At 42.9% G+C, this 22,515-nt stretch overlaps 1 protein-coding gene across 4 annotated transcripts; it reads left to right on the top strand.

The window, feature by feature from the left end:
• Nucleotides 1–317: 317 nt before the first annotated feature.
• On the top strand, nucleotides 318–20,628 carry nvl (nuclear VCP like). 4 transcript variants are annotated; one of them, XM_083694853.1, is made up of 24 exons: nucleotides 318–423; nucleotides 906–993; nucleotides 11,594–11,664; nucleotides 11,802–11,854; nucleotides 12,012–12,102; nucleotides 12,197–12,257; nucleotides 12,400–12,618; nucleotides 12,715–12,850; nucleotides 13,101–13,177; nucleotides 13,558–13,692; nucleotides 14,014–14,115; nucleotides 14,528–14,645; nucleotides 14,826–14,970; nucleotides 15,123–15,525; nucleotides 15,656–15,874; nucleotides 16,270–16,374; nucleotides 16,727–16,789; nucleotides 17,335–17,454; nucleotides 17,707–17,806; nucleotides 18,116–18,222; nucleotides 18,313–18,389; nucleotides 18,505–18,578; nucleotides 19,170–19,267; nucleotides 20,488–20,628. In XM_083694853.1, the coding sequence occupies exons 2-24, from the start codon at nucleotides 931–933 to the stop codon at nucleotides 20,530–20,532; spliced, it is 2,682 nt and encodes an 893-aa protein (XP_083550979.1). In that variant the 5' UTR covers nucleotides 318–423; nucleotides 906–930; the 3' UTR covers nucleotides 20,533–20,628. The 4 variants fall into 4 exon arrangements, with proteins under 4 accessions (XP_083550979.1, XP_083550976.1, XP_083550978.1 ...); XM_083694850.1 differs by having other exon boundaries at nucleotides 15,653–15,874; XM_083694852.1 differs by having other exon boundaries at nucleotides 328–423; nucleotides 911–993; nucleotides 15,653–15,874.
• Nucleotides 20,629–22,515: the final 1,887 nt, after the last annotated feature.

Raw genomic sequence — 22,515 nt, 5'->3', positions numbered from 1 at the left:
GCTGGGGTTGGACTATCAAACATTTGCTGCATCACACGCAACAGTAACGTTAGCTAACGTTAGTCACTGGCTTACTTTTCCACTATCGAAGCATTGTTTTCTTAAGTTGTCTGCCTTGTTATTAAAGTAATAATATTTTTAATTAAGGAAATATTACCTAACAGATGTATGTACAAAAAAGTACAAAAGTAATGATCATTATAATGTACATATTCGTGCGATTCCATGAAGAACCAAATAAAGTTTAACGTGGGCGCTTTTATTTTGAAGAAATCTTCATTTACATAGGTGGGCGGAGTTCCACTATTTGCGTATACAGAACACAGATTGAACAAAGCACGTAAAATCGTCTGGAATTTACAAATATAATACATTGACGGATTTATCAGCCTGCGATTGCAATTGTACCAAGTAAGGTTGCCGGTGAGTCATCATATGTTCCAGTTATTTTGCAATTGAGCAGAATTTCGAACAGGCAACTCCAGAAACAGCTTCTTCAAAAAAACTGTTTCACGTGGTTATTAGAATTTGCTGTAGTGTGCTAGTCGATACAGCTATTTACAGCAAAAATTACAGTAAGCATCTACTGCATCTACTGTTTATGTTCGTTTATTTTTTTTTAAAGGTGCGTGTTCTCTAGATCACATAACGCATAGACACCGCTCTTGTTTGTAGAATATATTTTGCTAGATAGCTAACTTTCTATAGCTAACACATTGTCTGCTGGAGACCTACGCTAACTATAAACTAAATATGATGGGAGTGTATGCTATGGCATGGGGCTAGCTAGCTACTGGAATCCTATTTATACTGGAATCCTATTTTTGCCGGCAATTCAGATAATTCACAGTCAGTAGGACTTACTTTGGGAAAGTTAACCTATATGTATATAATGTGTCAAACAGTGCAGGTTACAGGTATTTCGGGGACATGAAGAACAGAGGTGGTGGCCTGGGTGCGGTGGACAACCGACTCAAGCAGAGAGTTGAGCAGGTAAAGTTGACATGCATCTTCCACATTTACTTTACTTGTTGTCCCCAACAATGAAACCTGGGATTCGGTCTGTCCGTTCCTCTGTCACACGCTTTATCCCCGACAACACTGTGCCTAGTCGAACGAATTAATGAATACTATTTTGCGAAATGAACGCACAGCTGTAAGAAGCAAGACTGATAATGAATCAAATAAGCACTACATGTTCTGGTAACTTTTCAGTCTGGCCACGAATGCAGCTGTCGGAATATAGTTGTATGCAGTAGGCCTATAGATACTCAAGGAGTGACGTTTCACAGCTCTACTGTGGTACGAAGTGCGTTTTCCAGTGGGGTACAATCGTCTTTTAACTATGATGCAGGTGATTGATGGTGATGACTGCTAACTATTTTGATAATGACACTCCAAATTCATGAAAAGGTTTATTGAGACATAAAGATAACAACAGTGAATGTCGAAAGTGGCCAACGGTAAACTATTTAGCTGTGTTCTGTGAACGACAATAGTGGAACTCCGCCCACCTACCTCGGGTATATGTAAATGAGGATTTATTAAAAGTAAAAGCGCCCACGTTAAACTTGTTTAAACATTTAGAAATACTAAACATGGATAAAGGAACCACAAATTATTTGTAACTATATGTGGAAATAAACATTTAATCATCTCAGTGTATTAGTTGTGTTTTTAAGGGTTTGTAATTCTTCTAATATCCTAATTACATTTACATTTATGGCATTTAGCAGACATCTTTATCCAAAGCGACTTACAACAAATACATTTGTTTAAGTAAGTGAATCATTGATCCATCAGTCAGCATAAGATAAAGTAGGTAGTCACAATGCTACAAGAAGGATTTTTTATTATTTTTTTATTAACAGGAGAGAAACTTGTACAGGGGGGTAGTGGGGCTGAAGAGGTCTTTAGGAGGGACCGTTAAGATGTAGCCTGAAGAGATGGGTCTTCAATCTACGGCGGAAGATTGGTAGTGACTCTGCAGTCATGACAGCAGTGGGAAGCTCGTTCCACCAGCGGGGCACCATGACAGTGAAAAGCTGTGACCGAGTAGTGCGGCTGCTGCATCCACATAGAGGCGGTAGTGCCAGGCGGCCAGCCGAGGTGGAAGAGCGGAGTGATTGGGCAGGGGTTTGGGGGCTGACCATTGCTTGCAAGTAGGGAGGGGCTGTTCCCTTTGCCGCCCGGTAGGCGTGCACCAGGGTCTTGAATCTGATGCGAGCTGCTACCGGGAGCCAGTGAAGGGTGCGGAGGAGGGGAGTGACATGGGAGAATTTGGGGAGATTGAACACCAGAAGGGCGGCAGTGTTCTGGATGAGCTGCAGAGGCCTGATGGTGGAGGAGGGGAGACTGGCCAAGATTGTGTTGCAGTAGTCAAGGCGAGAGATCAATGTTTGGACCAAAAGTTGTGCTGCTTCTCTGGTGAAGAATGGACGTATCCTTCTGATGTTGTAGAGGAAGAATCTACAGGAGCGTGCTGTCGCTGTGATGTTCGCCACACAGGATAAGTGGTTGTCAAGAATCACCCCAAGGTTCTTGGCTGTATGGTAGGAGGTCACAGTAGAATTCTCTACTGTGATGGAGAAGTCTTGGAGAGGGCAGGCTTTCCCTGGGAGGAAGAGCAGCTCAGTCTTGTTAAGGTTGAATTTGAGGTGGTGGGCTGACATCCAAGCAGAAATGTCTGCAAGACACACAGACATGTGTTGCCACCTGTGAGTCAGAAGGGGGGAAAGAGAGAAAAAGTTGAGTGTCATCTGCGTGGCTGTGGTAGGAGAAACCATATGAGGAAATTACCGAGCCAAGAGATTTGGTATAGAGGGAGAACAGTAAGAGCCCTAGGGGACCCCAGTGGTGAAGGCTCGTGGAGAGGACAGCGATCCTCTCTACATCACCTGGTAAGAGCGATCGGCCAGGTAGGATACAAACCAGGAGAGTGCAGAGCCAGAGATGCCCAATTCTGAGAGGATGTAGAGAAGGATCGGGTGGTTTACTGTGTCGAATGCAGCGGACAGGTCCAGAAGAATGAGAACAGAGGAGAGGGAGGAAGCTCGAGCAGAATGGAGGGCCTCCGTGACAGCAAGGAGAGCAGTCTCAGTAGAGTGCCCAGCCTTAAAGCCGGATTGGTGAGGGTCGGGAAGGTTGTTCTGAAGGAGGTAGTGAGACAGTTGGTTTGAGACAGCACGTTCAAGGTTTTTAGATAAGAAGGAGAGAAGGGATACCGGTCTGTAGTTATGGACAGCAGACAGGTCAAGAGTTGGTTTCTTGAGAAGAGGCTTGACTCTGGCTGGAGGTCTTTGGAGATGGATTGGAGAAAGGGGGAGGGGATAGGATCGAGGGGGCAGGTGGTTGCCCACTTGGATGTAACCAGTTTTAGAACATCATCAGGGGAGAGGGGAGAAAAATCTGATTAACCAGAGACCGGGTGTAGCGCAGTGGGTTTGGGAGGAGAGGTAGCAGTGTTGGTGAGATGTATAGGGAAAGAGCTGCTAAAGAGCTGCTAATGCTCATCAACCTTCTTTTCAAAGTAGGTGACAAAGTCATCCGCAGACAGGGAGGAGGGGGAGGAGGTCGGTTGAGGAGTGAGGAAAATGTGAAACAGCTTGACCAACTAAACAGTTGGATGTGAAACAGTTTCCTTGGGTCAGAGGCAGAGGATGAATTTTGGAATGGTAGTAAGAAGCTTTAGCAGCTGATGCAGATGAGGTGAGTTGAGGAGGAGAGAGAGATATGGTTCTAGGTCATCAGGGAGGCCAGTTTTTCTCCATTTCCTCTCAGCTGATAAAAAACTGCTGCACTGCATAGGGGACACATAATCATATGTCATACAGAGTGTTGTTGGCCCTTTACTGTGACCCAACAGTTAAAAGGCTAAGCATGATTTTTACTACCACTCTACTCAGAAGCACTGAGTTTGAACCTTGACGGGTGTCATACAGAGTGTTGTTGGCTCTTTACTGTGGAAACTAGGGTTGGGCGGTATCCATTTTTTCCATATCTTTCATATCTTTATACCGTCCTAACATTTTACCGTATACGGTATTACCGCGAAAATAAAATAATGTTGCGTGGGACAGGCGGCAGCCGTCTTTGCTCCATATATTTAATCTACATTGAAAAACTGAATTATTTATGTGGTGACTGCTATACCATATGAGATTTAGCCTAAACAATAATGTAAACTTCACATCCCGATCACAGCTTGACCAACTAAACAGTTGGATAGCATAATATGATAGCTTAATAAGAAGCATCACACACTGCATTAGTAATAATATAACTTGTCCTATGTCCTATAGCCTATAGGATATAATTTGTCTATAAAATATTGATTTAGTTACCGTCATGAGACTATGCTCTGGGAGTCCTAATTCTGCTTGCTTCTTTTTGAGCTCTCTTTCAGGGCCAGCAGTGAGAGCAGGCGGCGGTAATTGCACAGCAGGTTCCGAGGGCCCGCTCTGTCCCTTGCCTCTGGTCCTACACAGCTTTTGTCACCGCCAGATTGAAGTTGTGGTTGAGCCATGGCCAATTCAGATAATAATAATAATAATAATAATAATATCATATGCCATTTAGCTGTCAGCGAATAGCTGTTTTGAACCCGACAGCAGCACTTGATACAGAAAATGGGTGTTTCAATTGGAGGTGCGAGTGTAGATTAGTTCCTATTAGATTTCCCATCTTTGGCCGTAATCTTTTTCATGTAAATCTTGCAAATAACCTCGTCCAAATCGTCAGACTTTCCTTCTTCGTCGGGTTGGAATCCGAAATGCTGTCATATAACACCGGTGGCATTGTTTTAGGGACCCAGTCATTAGCGCTAGTCATCTTTTCTTTCTTTGGTGGAAGAGGTCGTGCAGCACCCTAAAAGTTACACTTGTAATTCTTTCTCCGACCACGCTGGCAGCGGCGCTGTTACACATTGTGAATTGACAAACATCATTTAATTTGGCAGTTTTATAGATAATGGAACAGACATTTTATGACTGTATTGAAGCATACAGTGGGCTTTTTCATATCCCGCGGGATACCGTATTATCGTTGTACCGCCCAACCCTATAGGGAACACACAATGTACTGTACACAATTTTACCAAAAAAATATTTTTGAGGTACTGTCCAAGGTCAGTTTGGTTTAGCAATCCCTGAGCACGGTGTAGCAAATTCCCTCCATTTCCTTCCATTCCGGAATACACATAGATGGGGACAGCCGCAGCAGGCGACGACAGCACGTGCGGTCTTTGTCTTTGCCCCGCGTGGTTATCTTGGCTAACACATTCATGTTTGTGTTTGTGTAATGCCGGTGACTGATTAATAGTTTAAATTAATGCAGATAGCCCCGTGCGCGACGTCCGTCGTGGGCCACCGCGGGTGCTTTGTTGTCGGACACGTGTCACACGTCGACTGCCTCCGACTTGATCAACCTCCTGTTCCTTCTGAGCTCAGTGCTTGCTGGGTCAGTTGCTGTTTGTCAGAATCAGGCGAACGTCCTCTTTCCTTACATGCAATCCCTTCTTTTTGCATTTGCTGTACATCCACCTATATTCATGCAAAGCTCCTGAGCCTTGGAGCTCGCCCCTAATAAACTGCACAGTTTCAGCAAAGATGTCAAGGTTTTTTTTCACAGAAAAAGTCCTTTCTCCCTCAACACATGCTATAGTTGATGGGTTGAGAACCAGTTTATGTTTGACACTTAAAACTCCTGTATTTATATTTAAGGCACAGTTTAAAGTAAAATTCTATCAATTCTCCCTTTTCCATGACAGCTTGCTGAACATTTCTTAAACCGTGCGCACGGACTCCTAAACCACAAATTAGGTTGTTGGGGTTTTTTTTGGGGGGGGGTGTAACATTTTACAGCACACTAACCTAGAGCTTTCCATGACCCACAATCAGGGCAAAAAAAGAACACCTGCCATTTTGGTATTGGCGGGTAAATCTGTAAATATTACCAGCCACATTGGTTGGTAGCCAAAGCAAATACTATGCTTCAATTTAAAAGCGAAACTGTTGCGATCCGAAATTATGATCACCGTTGATTTAACATTTGTGACAACACTCCTGCTGCTCCAGCCTCCTCCAGCAGACTAACTGCTGCGCTTCTCCTGACTTTCAAACAAACCCCAGAAACTATGAGCTTTCTTCGTTTCAACATAAATAAAGCATTAAAGTTCAATTCCACTACATGTGACAGCACGAGAAAGCAACTTTAGAAAACATGATAATATTTTGCGGTATTTGTACACGGTTAAAAATACGGATAGGTGCGAAACTTAAAGCCTTCTACAGGAAGTTTGTTCTGTGCAGGGAATCATTTTCATTGCGTCATGCTAATGTGTGGGTTTTTTGTGATCTTTGCCTTAATGTTGGTTTAAAAATGGGGCTGGTAAAAAATCTTGAGTGGCTGGTGAATTTTCTCACCTCCCATCAAAACAGAAGAAGAACTGTCCTGTTCAAGGGGAGTGCGTCTTCCGCCGTAGATTGAAGACCCATCTCTTCGGGCTACATCTTAACGGTCCCTGTACAAGTTTCTCTCCTGTTAATAATAAAAAATAAAAATCCTTCTTCTAGCATTGTGACTGCCTATAGCCCCTGGTCTGAGCATTGATGATGACTGATGGATAGATGATCCACTTGCTTAAACAAATGTATTTGTTGTAAGTCGCTTTGGATAAAGGCGTCTGCTAAATGCCATAAATGTAAAAGAAAAAAGAAAACATGTAAAAAAGATTGGGCAGGCCTAATACAGTACGTGTTAATATTTAGAGTTTGTAATTACAAGTATATGAGGACTTTAATAACAGTCATATAAATATCTCCGTTTCGCATTACGTTGCTCTTTCTCACTACTGTTTACGCGATCACTTCGTGTGTTGGTGCGCGTTGACGTACAGAAGGCTCTTGGACAGGATCAACGAGTCCTTGCGCTCATCGAGAGCCCAACCTTCTGGGTTTTTCTTGGAGTGTACAGTACATGTACGCACTGTATGCCTTATGTACGACCTAAACACTTTTCTGCATTTGCATTTTTTCATACACAATGTGGCATAAACTCACAAATAAGAATAACTTTGGTTTTCATTCCCGATTGGTCACAGTGCACACATCTCGAATATCAAATACAAATATTTTATCACCGCGTCTTTCAACAATCTAGATTAAATACGTGTGTTTACGGTTAAAAGATTTTAGATTTAAGATTTTTCATTTTAGAATATCACACATGGCCAAAAAAAGCTCTCATGTTTAACAGTTGATAGGTAACAGTTGATAGGGGGGGGGCAGACAAAGCCACAATGCGAGGGTGATAAGATCAGATTCACATACTGACAAACATATGCAATGCTCTCATGATTAGAGCTGTTTATTTGTTTTATTCTCCTCATTGCACTGGCATGTACCATTTTCTTTACTGATTCATGAAAGTTATAATTTCAATCATCTGAAATACTGTAAGTTCAGTGCCAGAACAGAAAATGTATGTCACGAACTGCGCCCTTTGCTTTGTTTCCATATACAGTAGATTACTGATGAAATGCGTGGAAACAACTGAGAAACATTACACTCACCGGCCACTTTATTAGGTACACCTTGCTAGTAGCAGGTTGGACCCCCTTTTGCCTTCAGAACAGAATTCTTTGTGGCATAGATTCAACAAGGTGCTGGAAACATTCCTCAGACATTTTGGTCCATGATAGCATCACGCAGTTGCTGCAGATTTGTCGGCTGCACATCCATGATGCGAATATTAGAGATGGATTGAGATCTGGTGACTGTGGAGGCCATTGGAGTACAGTGAACTCATTGTCATGTTCAAGAAACCAGTTTGAGATGATGTGAGCTTTGTAACATGGCGCGTTATCCTGCTGGAAGTAGCCATCAGAAGATGGGTACACTGTGGTCATAAAGGGATGGACATGGTCAGCAACAATACTCAGGTAGGCTGTGGCGTTTAAACGATGCCCAATTGGTACTAAGGGGCCCAAAGTGTGCCAAGAAAATATCCCCCACACCATTACAGCACCACCAGCAGCCTGAACCGTTGATACAAGGCAGGATGGATCCATGCTTTCATGTTGTGTACGCCAAATTCTGACCCTACCATCTGAATGTCGCATCAGAAATCGAGACTCATCAGACCAGGCAACGTTTTTCCATCTTCTATTGTCCAATTTTGGTGAGCCTGTGTGAATTGTAGCCTCAGTTTCCTGTTCTTAGCTGACAGGAGTGGCACCCAGTGTGGTCTTCTGCGGCTGTAGCCCATCTGCTTCAAGGTTCGACGTGTTGTGCGTTCAGAGATGGTCTTCTGCATACCTTGGTTGTAACGAGTTGCCCCCCAGTACATTGTTACTGTTGCTTTTCTATCATCTCGAACCAGTCTGGTCCAGTCCATTCTCCTCTGACCTCAGGCATCAACAAGGCATTTTCGCCCAGAGAACTGCTGCTCACTGGATATTTTTCTGACCATTCTCTGTAAACCCTAGAGATGGTTGTGAGTGAAAGTCCCAGTAGATCAGCAGTTTCTGAAATACTCAGACCAGCCCGTCTGGCAACAACAACCATGCCACGTTCAAAGTCACTTAAATCACCTTTCTTCCCCATTCTGATGCTCGGCTTGAACTTCAACAGGTCGTCTTGACCATGTCTACATGCCTAAATGCATTGAGTTGCGGCCATGTGATTGGTTGATTAGATATTTGCGTTAACGAGCAGTTGAACAGGTGTACCTAATAAAGTGGCCGGTGAGTGTATGTATGTATGTGTGTGTGAGTGTGTGTGTATATATATACAAAGCCTCGCTTTGCGGGCGCCCTCAGCAGACAGAGAACAGGCAACAGGTGTTTTTTAATCAACCATCTCAATTGTTGATCTGGTCTATGTGGAAATCAACCATGTATTTCACATTCACACAACACAATTCAGAAATTATTTATTTATTTGAAAAAATCTGCAAATGGAGGGAGGGCGGCGCCCCTAGTGGACGAAATACCCTTCCCTAAAGGAAGAGGTTTAACAAACGCCACACAATATGCGATCTCTTTGCGAAAAAGTCCACCCAAGATGCGAGTGGCCTGATCGCATCTTACAACATTTCCCTGCTGATAGCGAAATATGGACAGCCATTCACCTCTTGAAAAAACTTGTCCTGCCAGCAATGAAGGAGCGTGTTGTGATCCCCGCCTCCTCCACCAGGCCTCTGCAGCTCATCCAGAACGCTGCCGCTCGTCTGGTGTTCAATCTCCCCAAATTCTCCCATGTCACGCCCCTCCTCCGCACCCATCACTGGCTCCCGGTAGCAGCTCGCATCAAATTCAAGACCCTGGTGCTTGCCTACCGGGCGGCAAAGGGAACAGCCCCTCCCTACTTGCAAGCAATGGTTAGCGCCCAAACTCATGCAAGATCACTCCGCTAATTAGTATAGGGGTGTTATTCTAAAAACCTCTGCTGTAGGCTATATTATATAAACTGTTTTTACCGGAGAATATTTCCATAGTTTTTGTTATTTGTCATAACTCTCCTTTGGGTTTTTAGGAAGTTGGTGGACGCTTCAAACGTGGATGTTAAAATGTATCTAGCATTTAAACATGGTAAATAGGGATCAAGGAAAACTCAGCGGTGATTTAAAGAAAGACGATGGACTCTGTTAGGTCTACCATTAACATTATCCGATCAACATATAACCCGCAACACCGTTTGTTTTGGAAACTGCTATCAGACATATCACCCGAGCAAAATGATCTACACAATGTACCATTTCTCTCATTAGAAGGGACAACATATGCGCTGTGTTCATATGTAAGTGACAAAAAGTGTTACTGAAAAGAAATACAATTATGCACATGTATAGGCCTAATAATAAGCACTTAATTAAAACGTATTGTATTAGGCCTATTGGTACTTATATGTTTTACAAGTGTATACAGTTATTGGGAAGAATTATTGGCAAGCATGTGAATAATGTCTGCTCTCTCCTGCAAATAACATTTTGAATATCTCCCCCCCTTAAAAATATTTGAATAGCCCTGATCTACTAAACATGATAAGGGGCTAAAATATGATAACTAAAGATTTTCTGTACAACGTATGTTTCATATGACAAGCAAATAATATACATTACATGGGCAAATGTACATTATTACAATGAAAACATATTTACTGGTCATAATCTGGTAGGGAGACGAATCACCTGATATGTCTGAGTAACCATTATTATGAGAAACGAAACCATTGCAAAGACAGAACTGTCTTTTTAAATTATTATTTTTTATTATATTGGTTGTGCAAATATTTTGTCTTAGCCTATTGGTGAAATATATGTTTGAAGTAAAAGCGTTTTATATAAATTCAGAGTTAGTACGATAGTAGACGGATAGTATCCTCATCTATACAGTTATATGGACAGATAGTCGGAGACTTTGTCATTTATCGAAATAAAAATTACCCCGCCAAGCCACAGTTGGTAATAAAGTCTGTTCACTCACTCTGATTGTTCGTCTGGTGGTTGTCTTCTTTGGCGTCTATAAAGCTTGCTAAATGTGCCTTCCAAAAAAATCAAGCAGCTCTTATATAGTGAAATTTAATATCCCGACCCTTGGCTTATATGATGTCTTTGAGCTGTGTGGCCTGGGTTTGGATCTCCTCGCATCTACAAAATAATAATTTGGCTGTGCAAACATTGTGTTTTAACTAACGAATCATATTTTGAGAAATCAACGCAAAGCTATAAGAAGCAAGACTAATAGAAATATTGGGCTGTGCAATTATGTTGTGGTAGCCTATTGGTGAAATGTATGTTTGAATTAAAGGTGTTTTATGTCAATACAGAGTTAGTACGATAGTAACCGGCTAGCATCCTCATCTATACAGTCATATGGACACATAGTCGGTGACTTTGTCGATATAAAAATGACCCCGCCAAGCCGAAGTTGTAATAAAGTCCTTCGTTCAATCACTCTGAAGCTTGATAAATTTGCCTTTCAAATGCACTTTTCAACTACTAGAGCGGAAGCGACTAAGGGAATTAGCGAGATAACTTTAGCTCCAACTCGGGTTTTTGTCAAAGTTAGCTCGGTAACTCCCTTTACTTGCTATTAAAAATGTGACGCCCCTCAAAGGGGACAACCACCCGACGAACTATCTGAGTCAGTGAAAGAAGGATTTTATTAAAAACTGGCTTGGCGCGGTAATTTTTATTTCGATATATGAAAAAGTCAACGACTCCTATTGATACATAGCAGGACTGTATAAAGGAGAATGCTATCCGGTTAGTATGGTAGTAGCCTAATGACTCCCAAATTATTTTTCTCTTAGTTCACAGAAGGTAATTGCACCAAGAGGAAACGCAACAGGGACACACCATACACTGTAAAACAGAGACAACCAGAGTGTCATTGTAAAAAGTTTATGAATAACTTTTCATTTGTGGCACTACATCATTTGTGGGGGACAACATGTTTACTTTACTTTAATATACTTCAACCTCTGTTAAAGTGATACACTGAAAGGCAACTATTGGGTTCTGGATAGAAACATGTGTTATTAGTCCTATCCTTGTTTGACTAAATAACATGTTTTCTCTTTTTGCTTGCTAGTATTTGAGCACACAGAACAATCAATATGTAGACGTTGCTGCAATGGCACTAGAGCTTCAGCGGTTGTATAGGTGAGTGAATTTGAGATGCTGTGTGCTTCTGAATATCTGGAGGGCAACAGGGGAAGGTCTGTAATCTTCATAAACCTTTATTGAAAAGCCTTGCATACATGTGGTCTTTGCACACATCAAACAATGTGTCTTCTTAGAGTGGACTACGGCAGGCGAAACAAGAATGCATTCCGAATTCAGGTGGACAAGGGTGAGTCCTTTAAGTAACCGGCATATGCAGTATTATTTGTTTGGACATTGCGTGTTTGCACATGGTTTATCTGTAATTCACAGTTGAGGTCATCCTTTCCTTGCCTGTGGAAAGTGATCCATAACATGTGATTTCCTATTTATCTGTTTCTTTTCAGTCCATGGAGTGCTATGTAGTGAGTCTAGACTGACAGATCTGGAAAACAAGCACCTAGCTAAGAGAGCCAGACACAGCCACGAGGATGCTGGGTAAGGGCCACATCCTCAGCTTATCATCTTTGTTTTGATTGGTCAACGACCCTGAGTGGTGTGGTCATACTCTGCATTATCTCGTCACAAACAGGGATGGCAGCAGTGTCACAGATGACACCACTGATAGTGATGACGACATTGTTGAACAACCGGTACGTAAACCTATAAAACCAACATTCTATAAAACCAACATCTATAAAACCAACATTTGTTAAGTACTGTGTTGTGTTGACATTATGTTTCTGAATCACCTTCCCTCTGTTGGCGATTTCCTGCTGGATCTGGCCTTCACAGCCCATCAACCTCATGAACAACTCCCTGATGTCCTTGTACCGGAAGGGGAACCCCGAGAGTGGGACTCCTCCTAGGAGCTCTGGACCTCAGGCTCAGCCTCAAGCCACCCCCCATGGCACAGGCACCCAGGTGTCTGCGGGGGGCTGGTTTATAGACAAGGGGAGGGGTCCAGAATTGATTGACCTGTGTGAGGAGGAGGCTGCTAGTCCTGTAGGGAATGTATGTATTCAGTCATCTTCCTATACGAGCACGTCTGTCAGGAACCGCTCAACAGCAGATGTCTAATTCTCTTTTTTTCTGTGTTGATCCCACCAGAAGCAGACAGATGACTCGATGCTTGAACCTGAAATGAAACCAAGGAAAGGAAGATTGAAGAAATCAAAGCAACAGAAAGAGGGGGAATCAAAGGGCACAGATGGTGATATCAAGTCCAGTAAAATTAAAAAGAAAGGTAAAGGTTGCCTATGCAAATTACACTTCCACTAGTTGTAAATCGGTATCCTGTCACAAAGCAATGCAATCTTAACTCTAGCAACCAGTTGAACAGGTGAAGACACTCCATCAACCACTTTCAAAACCCACCTGTTTACTCTTTTTCCTACTCTTCTCTTATTTTCCTTGTTTTCTTTTTTTGTCCTTGAGTGTCTTGAAAAGGTACTTGAAATGAAATGTTGTTTTATTTGTTTTTTTGATCCTACTAGCAAGGACAAAACTACCTGAACTGCAATACCCTACAATCACATTTGAAGATGTTGGAGGCAATGAGGACACATTGATGGTAAACTTGCTACATGTACAGTTTTGCTTTTGGATTTTGTCAGTTTGTCTCTGCTCATTTCATTTCATTTCAACGGTGTGAAAGCAGTCTGTACATCACAAACTGCAGAATGTAGACAAAACGGGAGACAATCGTCATTTTTGGAGACAAATGAGTGTTATGATTGCTAGCAAAAGAGAGTCAGCGTGGTAGATAATTAATGGTAAATTAATGTGAATGATTAAATTTCCTTTACCTGCAAGGTTAGTAAACCTTGGGTCAAATCAGAACATATTTACCGTTCATCTCCAGTTATGTATATAGACTTTCATAGTGTACAGTGTCCATCCACACACTGAGCCATATTGGCTTGTGTATTGTCTGTTTGTTCAAACCTGTAGGAGGTGTGCAAGCTGCTGCTCCACATGCGGCACCCGGAGGTGTACCAGAAGCTTGGGGTGGTGCCTCCACGGGGGTTCCTCCTCCACGGCCCCCCTGGCTGCGGGAAGACCCTGCTGGCCCAGGCTGTGGCTGGGGTGAGTCTCTGGAAGCTGTGGCCCTTCAAACCTCAAGAGTTTTTTTTTCTATACGATTATTTTTCCCTGCTTACAATACATATTACACACAACAACCACGTTAACACCCCATCTCCTACACACACACACCACAGATTTTATTTATTTTTACTCCAGAGGACCAGAAATCCCATTTATCCTTATTATCAAAATCGACTTCTATCCTATTTTCTGGATGCTGTATGTTGTGCCTATCACATTTCCTGTAACATTATTTGCTATGGATGAAGCTTAGCTGAAAAGGACTCGCATTAGTCCCCCTCTGCCTGTCTGTGTCCACAGGAAATGGAGTTGCCCATGCTGAAGGTGTCAGCTCCTGAGCTGGTGTCGGGGGTCTCAGGGGAGTCTGAGCAGAAGCTACGAGAGCTTTTTGAGCAGGCTGTGGTGAGTGTCACTCCTGGCAGACAGGCTGCAGGACTGTAGTGACTTTGGGGCTTTACACACTGCAGGGCCGACCCTAACCATACTGTGCTGGCTCAGATATTTTCCTTTCACATTGTCCCTTCTGACACTGTTTCAGCAACTATGGTGGATATGTAACCTAATCAATCAGTCTATCGTATTAGAACACCATAACAGGTTTTGGGTTTCAAATCAACAGTAAGCTGTTCACATCAATTTCTTGCAGGGTATGAAGTCATCGGGAGACGTGGGGAGCCTAATGCTTCCATTGCTGTAAACAGCTCACCCAATCTATGATTAAACTTCTCTGCATCACAGTTACCCAGTAATAACCATGTTAAGGTTATGAGGGTGTGACCTAAACTTAGCATGTCTGACCTGTATCCATGTGTAGACCAGTTCCCCGTGCATCCTGTTCATTGATGAGATTGACTCCATCACTCCTAAGAGAGAGGTGGCCTCCAAGGACATGGAGAGGAGGATCGTTGCTCAGCTTCTTACCTGCATGGATGGTGAGAGAAGCACTGGTTACTGTTTCCTTCAACCTGTCAACTAATTATCAATTAATTATCTGTTGACTGTTTGCTAGTAGTGCTTAGAGATGATTTGATGAGTACAAACATCTGGATTTATTTGATCAAGACCTTTTTTTAGTTTAACATTTCATCTCTATTTGTCTTTCCCCGCCCCAGACCTGAACTCTCTGGCTGTCACCGCCCAGGTGCTGGTCATCGGTGCCACCAACCGGCCAGACTCTCTGGACCCGGCACTGCGGCGGGCCGGACGCTTCGACCGGGAGATCTGTCTGGGAATACCTGATGAAGCCGCTCGTCTCAGGTGGGTAGGAGGCTCCTCGATCGTAATAGACATTGGTCAGAACATGGTGCTTGCAAGACTAGAGTTACGGCTGCTAAATGGCCATTAGCACTACTCCTCGTATTGACACTGTTACCAGTCTTGTCATGTTCTGGTTTCTGTTGTGCTCTCAGGATCCTGAAGACCCTGTGTCGGAAGCTTAAGCTGCCTGAGGACTTTAACTACCGCCAGCTTGCCCGGCTCACCCCGGGGTACGTGGGGGCTGACCTCATGGCACTGTGCCGTGAGGCTGCCATGAGCGCCGTCAACAGGGCCCTGCTGGAGATGTACGGCCAGAGCCAGGAGCCGGGATTGGTCCTTACAGCAGAGACAACAGGTGGGCCTGGGGGTGCAGATCCTCTTCCACAGGATACAGCTGCCCCGGAGGCTGCTGCTGGGGAGGATAGCTGCACAGTGAGGCCCTCTGAAGATGGCTATCCCTCAGTAGATATGGAGAGCCAGGAGATGACAGACCTCAGCTGCAAGCCACAAGGAGAGGAGGAACCACAGGTCCTAGCCACAGAGAAGCCCCCAGAGGTGAGGGACCAAGCTATGGTCACTGGCTTTTATTTGTCTCTTTTATTTTCAGATGCTCATGTCCAAGAGAGAGAGTCCATCAGTCAATCACTTTGGTCATATGGTTGTATGACACATTTATCTTCAGCAGGGGGAGCTGGTTCGCTTGCAGTCGCTACTGAAGGTCAGCAAGTCCTTGACTGAGGAGCAGCTGGCTGGCCTGTGCATTCTTATGTCAGACTTCCAGGCTTCTCTGGCCAGTGTTCAGCCCTCTGCCAAGCGCGAGGGCTTCGCCACCGTGCCTGACGTCACCTGGGAGGATGTGGGCGCCCTGCACGACATCCGCGAGGAGCTCACCATGGCCATCCTGGTAGGACTCGCCACACTCCACATCTGATTTTGTTTTATCCAGAGCGACTTACAATAAATACATTTGCTAAATGCATCAGTCCTAATGTCCTATTATTTAACAATTGTAGGGCTGTCAGTCAATTTACATTGCCAGTGTTGGCATCGACAGAGCTACATTGTAGATAGGCATTGTATGATACAAATAGGTTAACATCTTGACAGTGCTGTATTGTAGATAGGCATTGTATGATACATCCAGCTCTAAGCTTGTCCAACTGGATTGTTGTAGGAAAAACTTTGTTGACTTCAGAATGAATGCTGTCATTGTGCGGCACAGATGAATAACGGCTATGTGTGTGTTGGTTTGTGTGTTTGTATATGTGTGCGTTTATGTATGTCGCCGTCCCTTCTCAGGCCCCTGTGCGTTCTCCAGAGCAGTTCAAAGCCCTGGGTCTCAGTGCCCCTGCGGGGGTGTTGCTGGCTGGACCCCCAGGCTGTGGGAAAACCCTGCTGGCCAAGGTACCCTGTTCTCCCATCTGCCCACTTCTTATCACATATTAATGAGACATATCTAAGGTGCCTACCACTGCCGTTGTGCCCTTGAGTAAGGCACTTAACCCCTAACTGCTCCAGGGGGCGCCAAAAAATGGCTGACCCTGAGCCCAGAGCTCTGTTCTCCTTGGGGGTGTGCATGTGTGTTGTTCTGTTTTATTTTTTGACTTCACCATAAACTGTATGCCACGTATTCCAGCTGAAGTGTTTCTTATTTACATGTTGCAGTCTATCTGTAACATGTCAACAGTAGATTGAAACCCTTGGTCCACATTAAGTCTTATGTTTGTTTGTCACTCTGTGTTTTGTCTCTCTCCAGGCCGTTGCCAATGAGTCAGGACTTAACTTCATCTCCGTTAAGGGGCCAGAGCTGCTGAACATGGTGAGTTGTCCAGCCATCTGGATTCCTTGTGAGTGCCTTGAGATGACCCAAATGATGTAGGGAACTGAAATAAATAGCATTATCTGGGCTGTGAAAATACAGCACCTAGAAACTGAGATCAATAGCATAATCTGGGCTGCTCACAGATGGCAGGTGTAATTGACCCCCACAGGCTTGCCTTGACCAGTATTAACTCTAGGTTGCCTCGGTTACATACACCTCATAGCAACCTATATTCTTCCCCAGGAAATAATACCAGTTAGTCATAACACTGTGAGGTCACCGTTGGGTCTATGGCTCAAATGTTAACTGTGTAAAGGGGAAGAAAACAGTGCCCCAGAAAAAAAGATAAGAAAACAGTGTTAAGTTATTTTGTTGCATGGCTGATGAAATTGTCCACATTATCTACAGCACAGTCAACAGTTACTTTTTCTGAAGGCTTTATTATCGGCTGTATAGTTATCTTAGCCTTATCTGCCATTACTGTTTTGTTTGAGTTGTGTGTCTTGACGCTAGTTTGTTTGTTTGTGTCCGTCTGTCTTCAGTATGTCGGAGAGAGCGAGAGGGCTGTACGGCAGGTGTTCCAGAGAGGACGCAACTCTGCCCCTTGTGTCATCTTTTTTGACGAGATCGATGCGCTGTGTCCCCGCCGATCTGGGCAAGAGGTAAGAGTACCCCCCCCCCCCACACACACACACACACACACTGGTTCAGAATCTGTATCAAATCAGGCCATAGCCGTAGCCCAACTGATAAGAAATGTACAGAATAAATGTAGAGCCATTTACAGAACAGCTCTGCCGTTCACTATTAGTAGATATCAGGTGCCCATAGATACTGTTATCAGCGAGGGTCACCATGATGATAAAAGTATTGCGGTGAATGACAGTGAATGTGACGGTGCTGTTTGTCCTCAGTCTGGTTCCAGCGTCCGTGTAGTCAACCAGCTGCTCACAGAGATGGATGGCCTGGAGACCCGACGCCAGGTATTCATCATGGCCGCCACCAACAGACCAGGTGGGCATCACAACAGCCAATGGAAAAGCGGGATTGGCAGGCTCAACTCACTCACAAGTATCATCTTTAGGGTGCAGGGTCACAAGGAAACATGAAGAAAGGACTTTGTTTAATTTCTGCTGCTATTATGAATTAAAACTACCAGTTATTTACTAACAGTCACTCATCTAACCTGACAGGTTAGAAAAAATAAATAAACTTATAATTATACAGTTTTGTCGGTTCTGTTGTATTTGTACTGACATGTACAGTATATGCTTGTGTATAGCTATTCTTGCAATAATTGTAAATTAATAATTGTCCCTGCAGACATCATTGACCCTGCTGTGCTGAGACCGGGCCGTCTGGACAAGACCCTCTACGTGGGCCTCCCCCCACCAGAGGACCGCCACGCCATCTTAGTCACCATAACCAAGGTAATGTAAACAAGATAGCAAATAGTGAAGCTAAAATATGGGATGTCTAATTTATAAGTGTGTGTGTGTGTGTGTTCGTGTTCGTTCTAGGGAGGCACCAAGCCTGGTCTGGAGCAGGATGTAGACCTGCAGGAGATAGCCCACGACAAGCGCTCTGACTGCTTCACGTGAGTGCCTTTGAGGGAGTAAAGACCCCCCCCCCCCTTCATATTGACAAACGTCACATAAGACGTAATGACTAACTGAATGTACTGTTTTGTTTCTTTCTGTTTGTCCATGCAGCGGGGCAGACCTGACAGCGTTGGTGAGGGAGGCCTCTGTCAACGCCCTGAGAGCCCACCTCCTGTCCCACACAGGTCACTTTTGTTCTTGCTACCGTGTGTTTTGGATGATTGTCAAATCTACCAGATATTTGATCCAAAGTAATTACATGAAGATTAGCTGAATAGTAGCCTTACAAAGACCTCTATATCTTCAAGGCCCAATGACTCATGTTAAACTGAACACTGCAATCATGGTACATTTACATTACGTTTATGGCATTTAGCAGACGCCTTTATCCAAAGCGACTTACAACAAATACATTTGTTTAAGTAAGTGAATCATCTATCCATCAGTCATCATAAGATAAAGTAATCAATGCTCAGGGGCCATAGGCAGTCACAATGCTAGAAGAAGGATTTTTTTTTTTATTAACAGGAGAGAAACTTGTACAGGGGGGTAGTGCAGGTGAAGAGGTATCTGGTCACATGTTTTCTCAGGAAACTGTCTGCCATTCATCAAGCTGTTTTTATGTTTCTACAGCTTGACCTTTCCCAAAGCAGGATTAGTGCCTTGCTTGAGGTCGTGGCAGTAGTATGCTCTACCAGGAAGGGACTAGCAGCCTCAAGGTCATCAGTCCAACCTGCTCTCAGGCTGAATTTGTATTTCCTTATTTATCCACTCAGGTCATACTTTCTCCAACGGCCCTGTGGTGAACATCAGGGTCAGCAAGCAGAACTTTGAGGACGCCTTCAAGAAAGTACACCCTTCCGTGTCTAAAAAGGTGAGTCCATATAAGTAGTAGTAAGCCCATGTCTAATACAGTGCCCTCCATAAGTATTGGAAAGAGGAAGCATTTTGTCTTTTAGCTCTATACAGTTTGGATTTGAAATTAAACAATTACTATGAGGTCTCAGCTTTAATTCAATGGGGTTTTTTTCAGATTGGGTTCACCATTTAGAACATTTTTAAACATATTCCCCCTCCACCATGTTTCACAGATGAAGTGGTTTACTATAAATCTTGGGCAAATCCTTTTTTCTCCAAACTTTCCTCTTACAATCACTCTGATACATGATAATATATCTGTCCACAAGACCGTTTTCCAGACCTCTGCAGGCTTTTTAGGTACTTTTTTGCAACCATCCTTTTTGAGGATAACTACTGGTTTGCATCTTGCAGTGAAGTGTCTATAGTTCAGCTTCTGACCAATTCTGCGGATGGTAGTCTCACTACACATTCACACCTACGTCCTGGAGAGTGTTGCTGATCTCTTTCTTTTTTAATGATGTTACAAACTGTTGATTTTGGTAAGTCTAAGGTTTTGGCTATGTTTCTGATTTCAGCCTAATAATGGCTTTATTGACTTTGATTTTAAATCCTAATTGTTGGAGTATAAAGTTAAAATAACACAAAGTGCTTCCTCTTTCCAATACTTAAGGAGGGCACTGTAGCTACCGCATTGCTGTGCCATTCCAGGAAGTTGTTCCCTCCAATCGGGTTCACTCCCTCACAGGACTGGCTTGTAAACTATAGCCCCACCATATTTGCACTAGTATTCTACACCCTCCCAGTCCTGGAAGGGGAGTGAACGAGGGCAGATTGGAGGAAACAACTTTCTGGATTGTGGCTATGAAACTCTACCCTTACCTTCCATGTTTAGGTTTTAGACAAGCAAGTCTAAATGTTTGTTAACTATGTTCCCATAATCCAGTCTGTTGGTAATGGTTTGTTGCATCATCCCTTGGAACAGCATCCACTCGTTATTAGCAATTGAGTAGCTGTGGGTTTAACACTTAATTAACTTGCCCCAGGGCGCCTCTCGTCAGAGTATAACGCTGTCCAGTGCCCCCACCCCATCGCCTGCTCTTGTCTTTAATCTCACTGCTCATATCAGTTCCCACTAAACCAGTTTTACCTGTCCCCCCTTCAGTGTAGGTGGGTATTTTAGTTATGTATAATTACACACGTTTACACATTACCTTTTTGTCTCCTCTATTATAGGACCAGCGTATGTACGAGCAGCTAAAGGAATCTCTTACCAGGTGATACTGGATTTAAGCACAGTTAGCCCTTCAGAACAAGAGGATGTCTTTCGACATATCATTTAACCTTCCTATTTTTTTTATAACTTTTTTGTAATCTACATTTTCATAAGAAATGTGTGTATTATTTTTGGAAGGAAATGTCAAGTGTCTTCTTAGTTGTCAAAAATGTTTAAATTATAAATGGATTGCTGTATGTAACGACCATGGTGATGTTTTGATAAAAACATGATCTTCATTCTTGTTACTTTGTCATTATCCACAAATGTGATTAATGATCAGGAAAGGGTTTCACACGCCTTTCAGTTTCTAGCTTGGGCCATATGTATACAGTGTACTGTACCTTTCCAGACACACAGTCTTTGAGTGAATGGCTCATGCTAAGGGGAAGATCATAAAAGCTTGCAATAATCAAGAGCTCAGCTCAATACCCAGTTGCTGTAAGCTGCTAATGTGACAGTAGTGTTCAGACTTGAGATCCATAAAATGTACCCACACATGACAATACCAGACAAAAGTAATTGTATTAGTTTATTAAAATCATCTTGATGCAGTAAAGCAATAGGCAGGTGAAGCATAATCAGGATGAACCTGTAATAGTCAGGCTTGGTTTGACTCTTTCTATGTTTTTTTGTTTACCTTAGTCCAATAAGCCAAACATGATTGACTGAAGGGGTCTCAATTGCAGACCTCTCCAGCATGAATTCAGCCTGTGTTTAATACTGACTTAGATATTACATTTAGATGTAACAGATGTTTCAGAGGCCAAGCTCTCATTCCACCTAGGACACAATCTAGCCACATCAATGGCTTAGACATATACCAACTGGGTCTCATCAGAGGTAGAAATTTTAAAGTGACAAATAATAGTGGCTATTAAGACTCAATGACTAAGTCGGTGTGGCCCTGTTCTTTAGATATTCACCACGTTTAAGGAAGCTGTTGTCTTATCTCACAAATTAGGCTACATACTGCATTACTTCCTGATTTGCAAATGTTAAGGACACAGTTCGAAATAATCAGACTTCAGAATCAAGTGTACTGTAAGTGTAACCAAAGCCTCTTGAAAGACCAAAGTTACAGTTCAGTTATCTGTATTTGGTTTCAGGTTCATTTGGCCTTGTAGCTGTAAGCTGGAAGCAAATAAAATTGTTAACATTTTAAAACTGCATTGTTGAACAAGCCTGTCTGCCTGCCAGCAGTAGTTTGGTGCATAGGTAGGCCTAATTGTTCGTTCCTTCCTTGTTTCTACTTCCACTGATATCAATGCATCACCTGCATTACAGATTCAAGGCCACATTTGCTCTATACATTTTACAAAAAGTGAAAATAACATTTCATCTAGTCTAACCTTGCTATGACCAACTCCCATTCTCTCTCAACATTGTATCAATTCAAACTCAATTTAACCAGAGCAGAAAAACTGCACAAGATCAGTGTTGAAGACTACATAAATCAATGCGGTTCAAATGAGGTGTTGGCAGGCACAATAAAATTAGCTAAAATAACCTCAGCTCAGAATGTGGGAAGTGAAGTCTATAAGTAAGTAGAAAGCACTCTATACTATTTTGCAGGCAAGGAGGGAATATGAACTCGAGTTCATTTACCTTGCATGGAATTTAGGTCATCAGTCTCATATACAGTCACTAACAAGAGACACTAACGTGATGAGCTATATTTCCCGTAGCATTTACTGGTGCAAAAGTAGGTATCCTACTCTTTCCAATAAAACACTAATTAAAAGACATGATATCTTGTTTACACAGCAATTGCAGCTCTGTAGCACTGAAAGAGGCTATACAACCAACCAACAAATAAAACATATGCTACACAGTGTTATAAACCTCTATAAAACAGTTTAAATATTATTCACTGACAGCAAACTCCTCATCAATCAAGATTTAAATTCTTGATTATACATATCAATTAATCATGGAATACATTTAAACTATACAATTTTATCAGACTCTTGCCATGTAACAAGTAC

Source organism: Argentina silus (genome assembly GCF_951799395.1).
Source record: "Argentina silus genome assembly, chromosome: X".
Classification (NCBI taxonomy): Eukaryota; Metazoa; Chordata; class Actinopteri; order Argentiniformes; family Argentinidae; genus Argentina; species Argentina silus.
The sequence above is the reverse complement of the archived record's forward strand: the minus strand, read 5'-3'. Positions and strand labels throughout refer to the sequence as shown.

Excerpts from the sequence above, each read along its gene's own strand:
- nvl (XM_083694850.1), top strand. The coding sequence starts at position 931 with ATGAAGAACAGAGGTGGTGGCCTGGGTGCGGTGGACAACCGACTCAAG. Across the intron at positions 14,646-14,825 it reads GCTTCTTACCTGCATGGATG|ACCTGAACTCTCTGGCTGTC; the intron begins GTGAGAGAAGCA and ends TCCCCGCCCCAG. Across the intron at positions 19,268-20,487 it reads ACCCTTCCGTGTCTAAAAAG|GACCAGCGTATGTACGAGCA; the intron begins GTGAGTCCATAT and ends CCTCTATTATAG.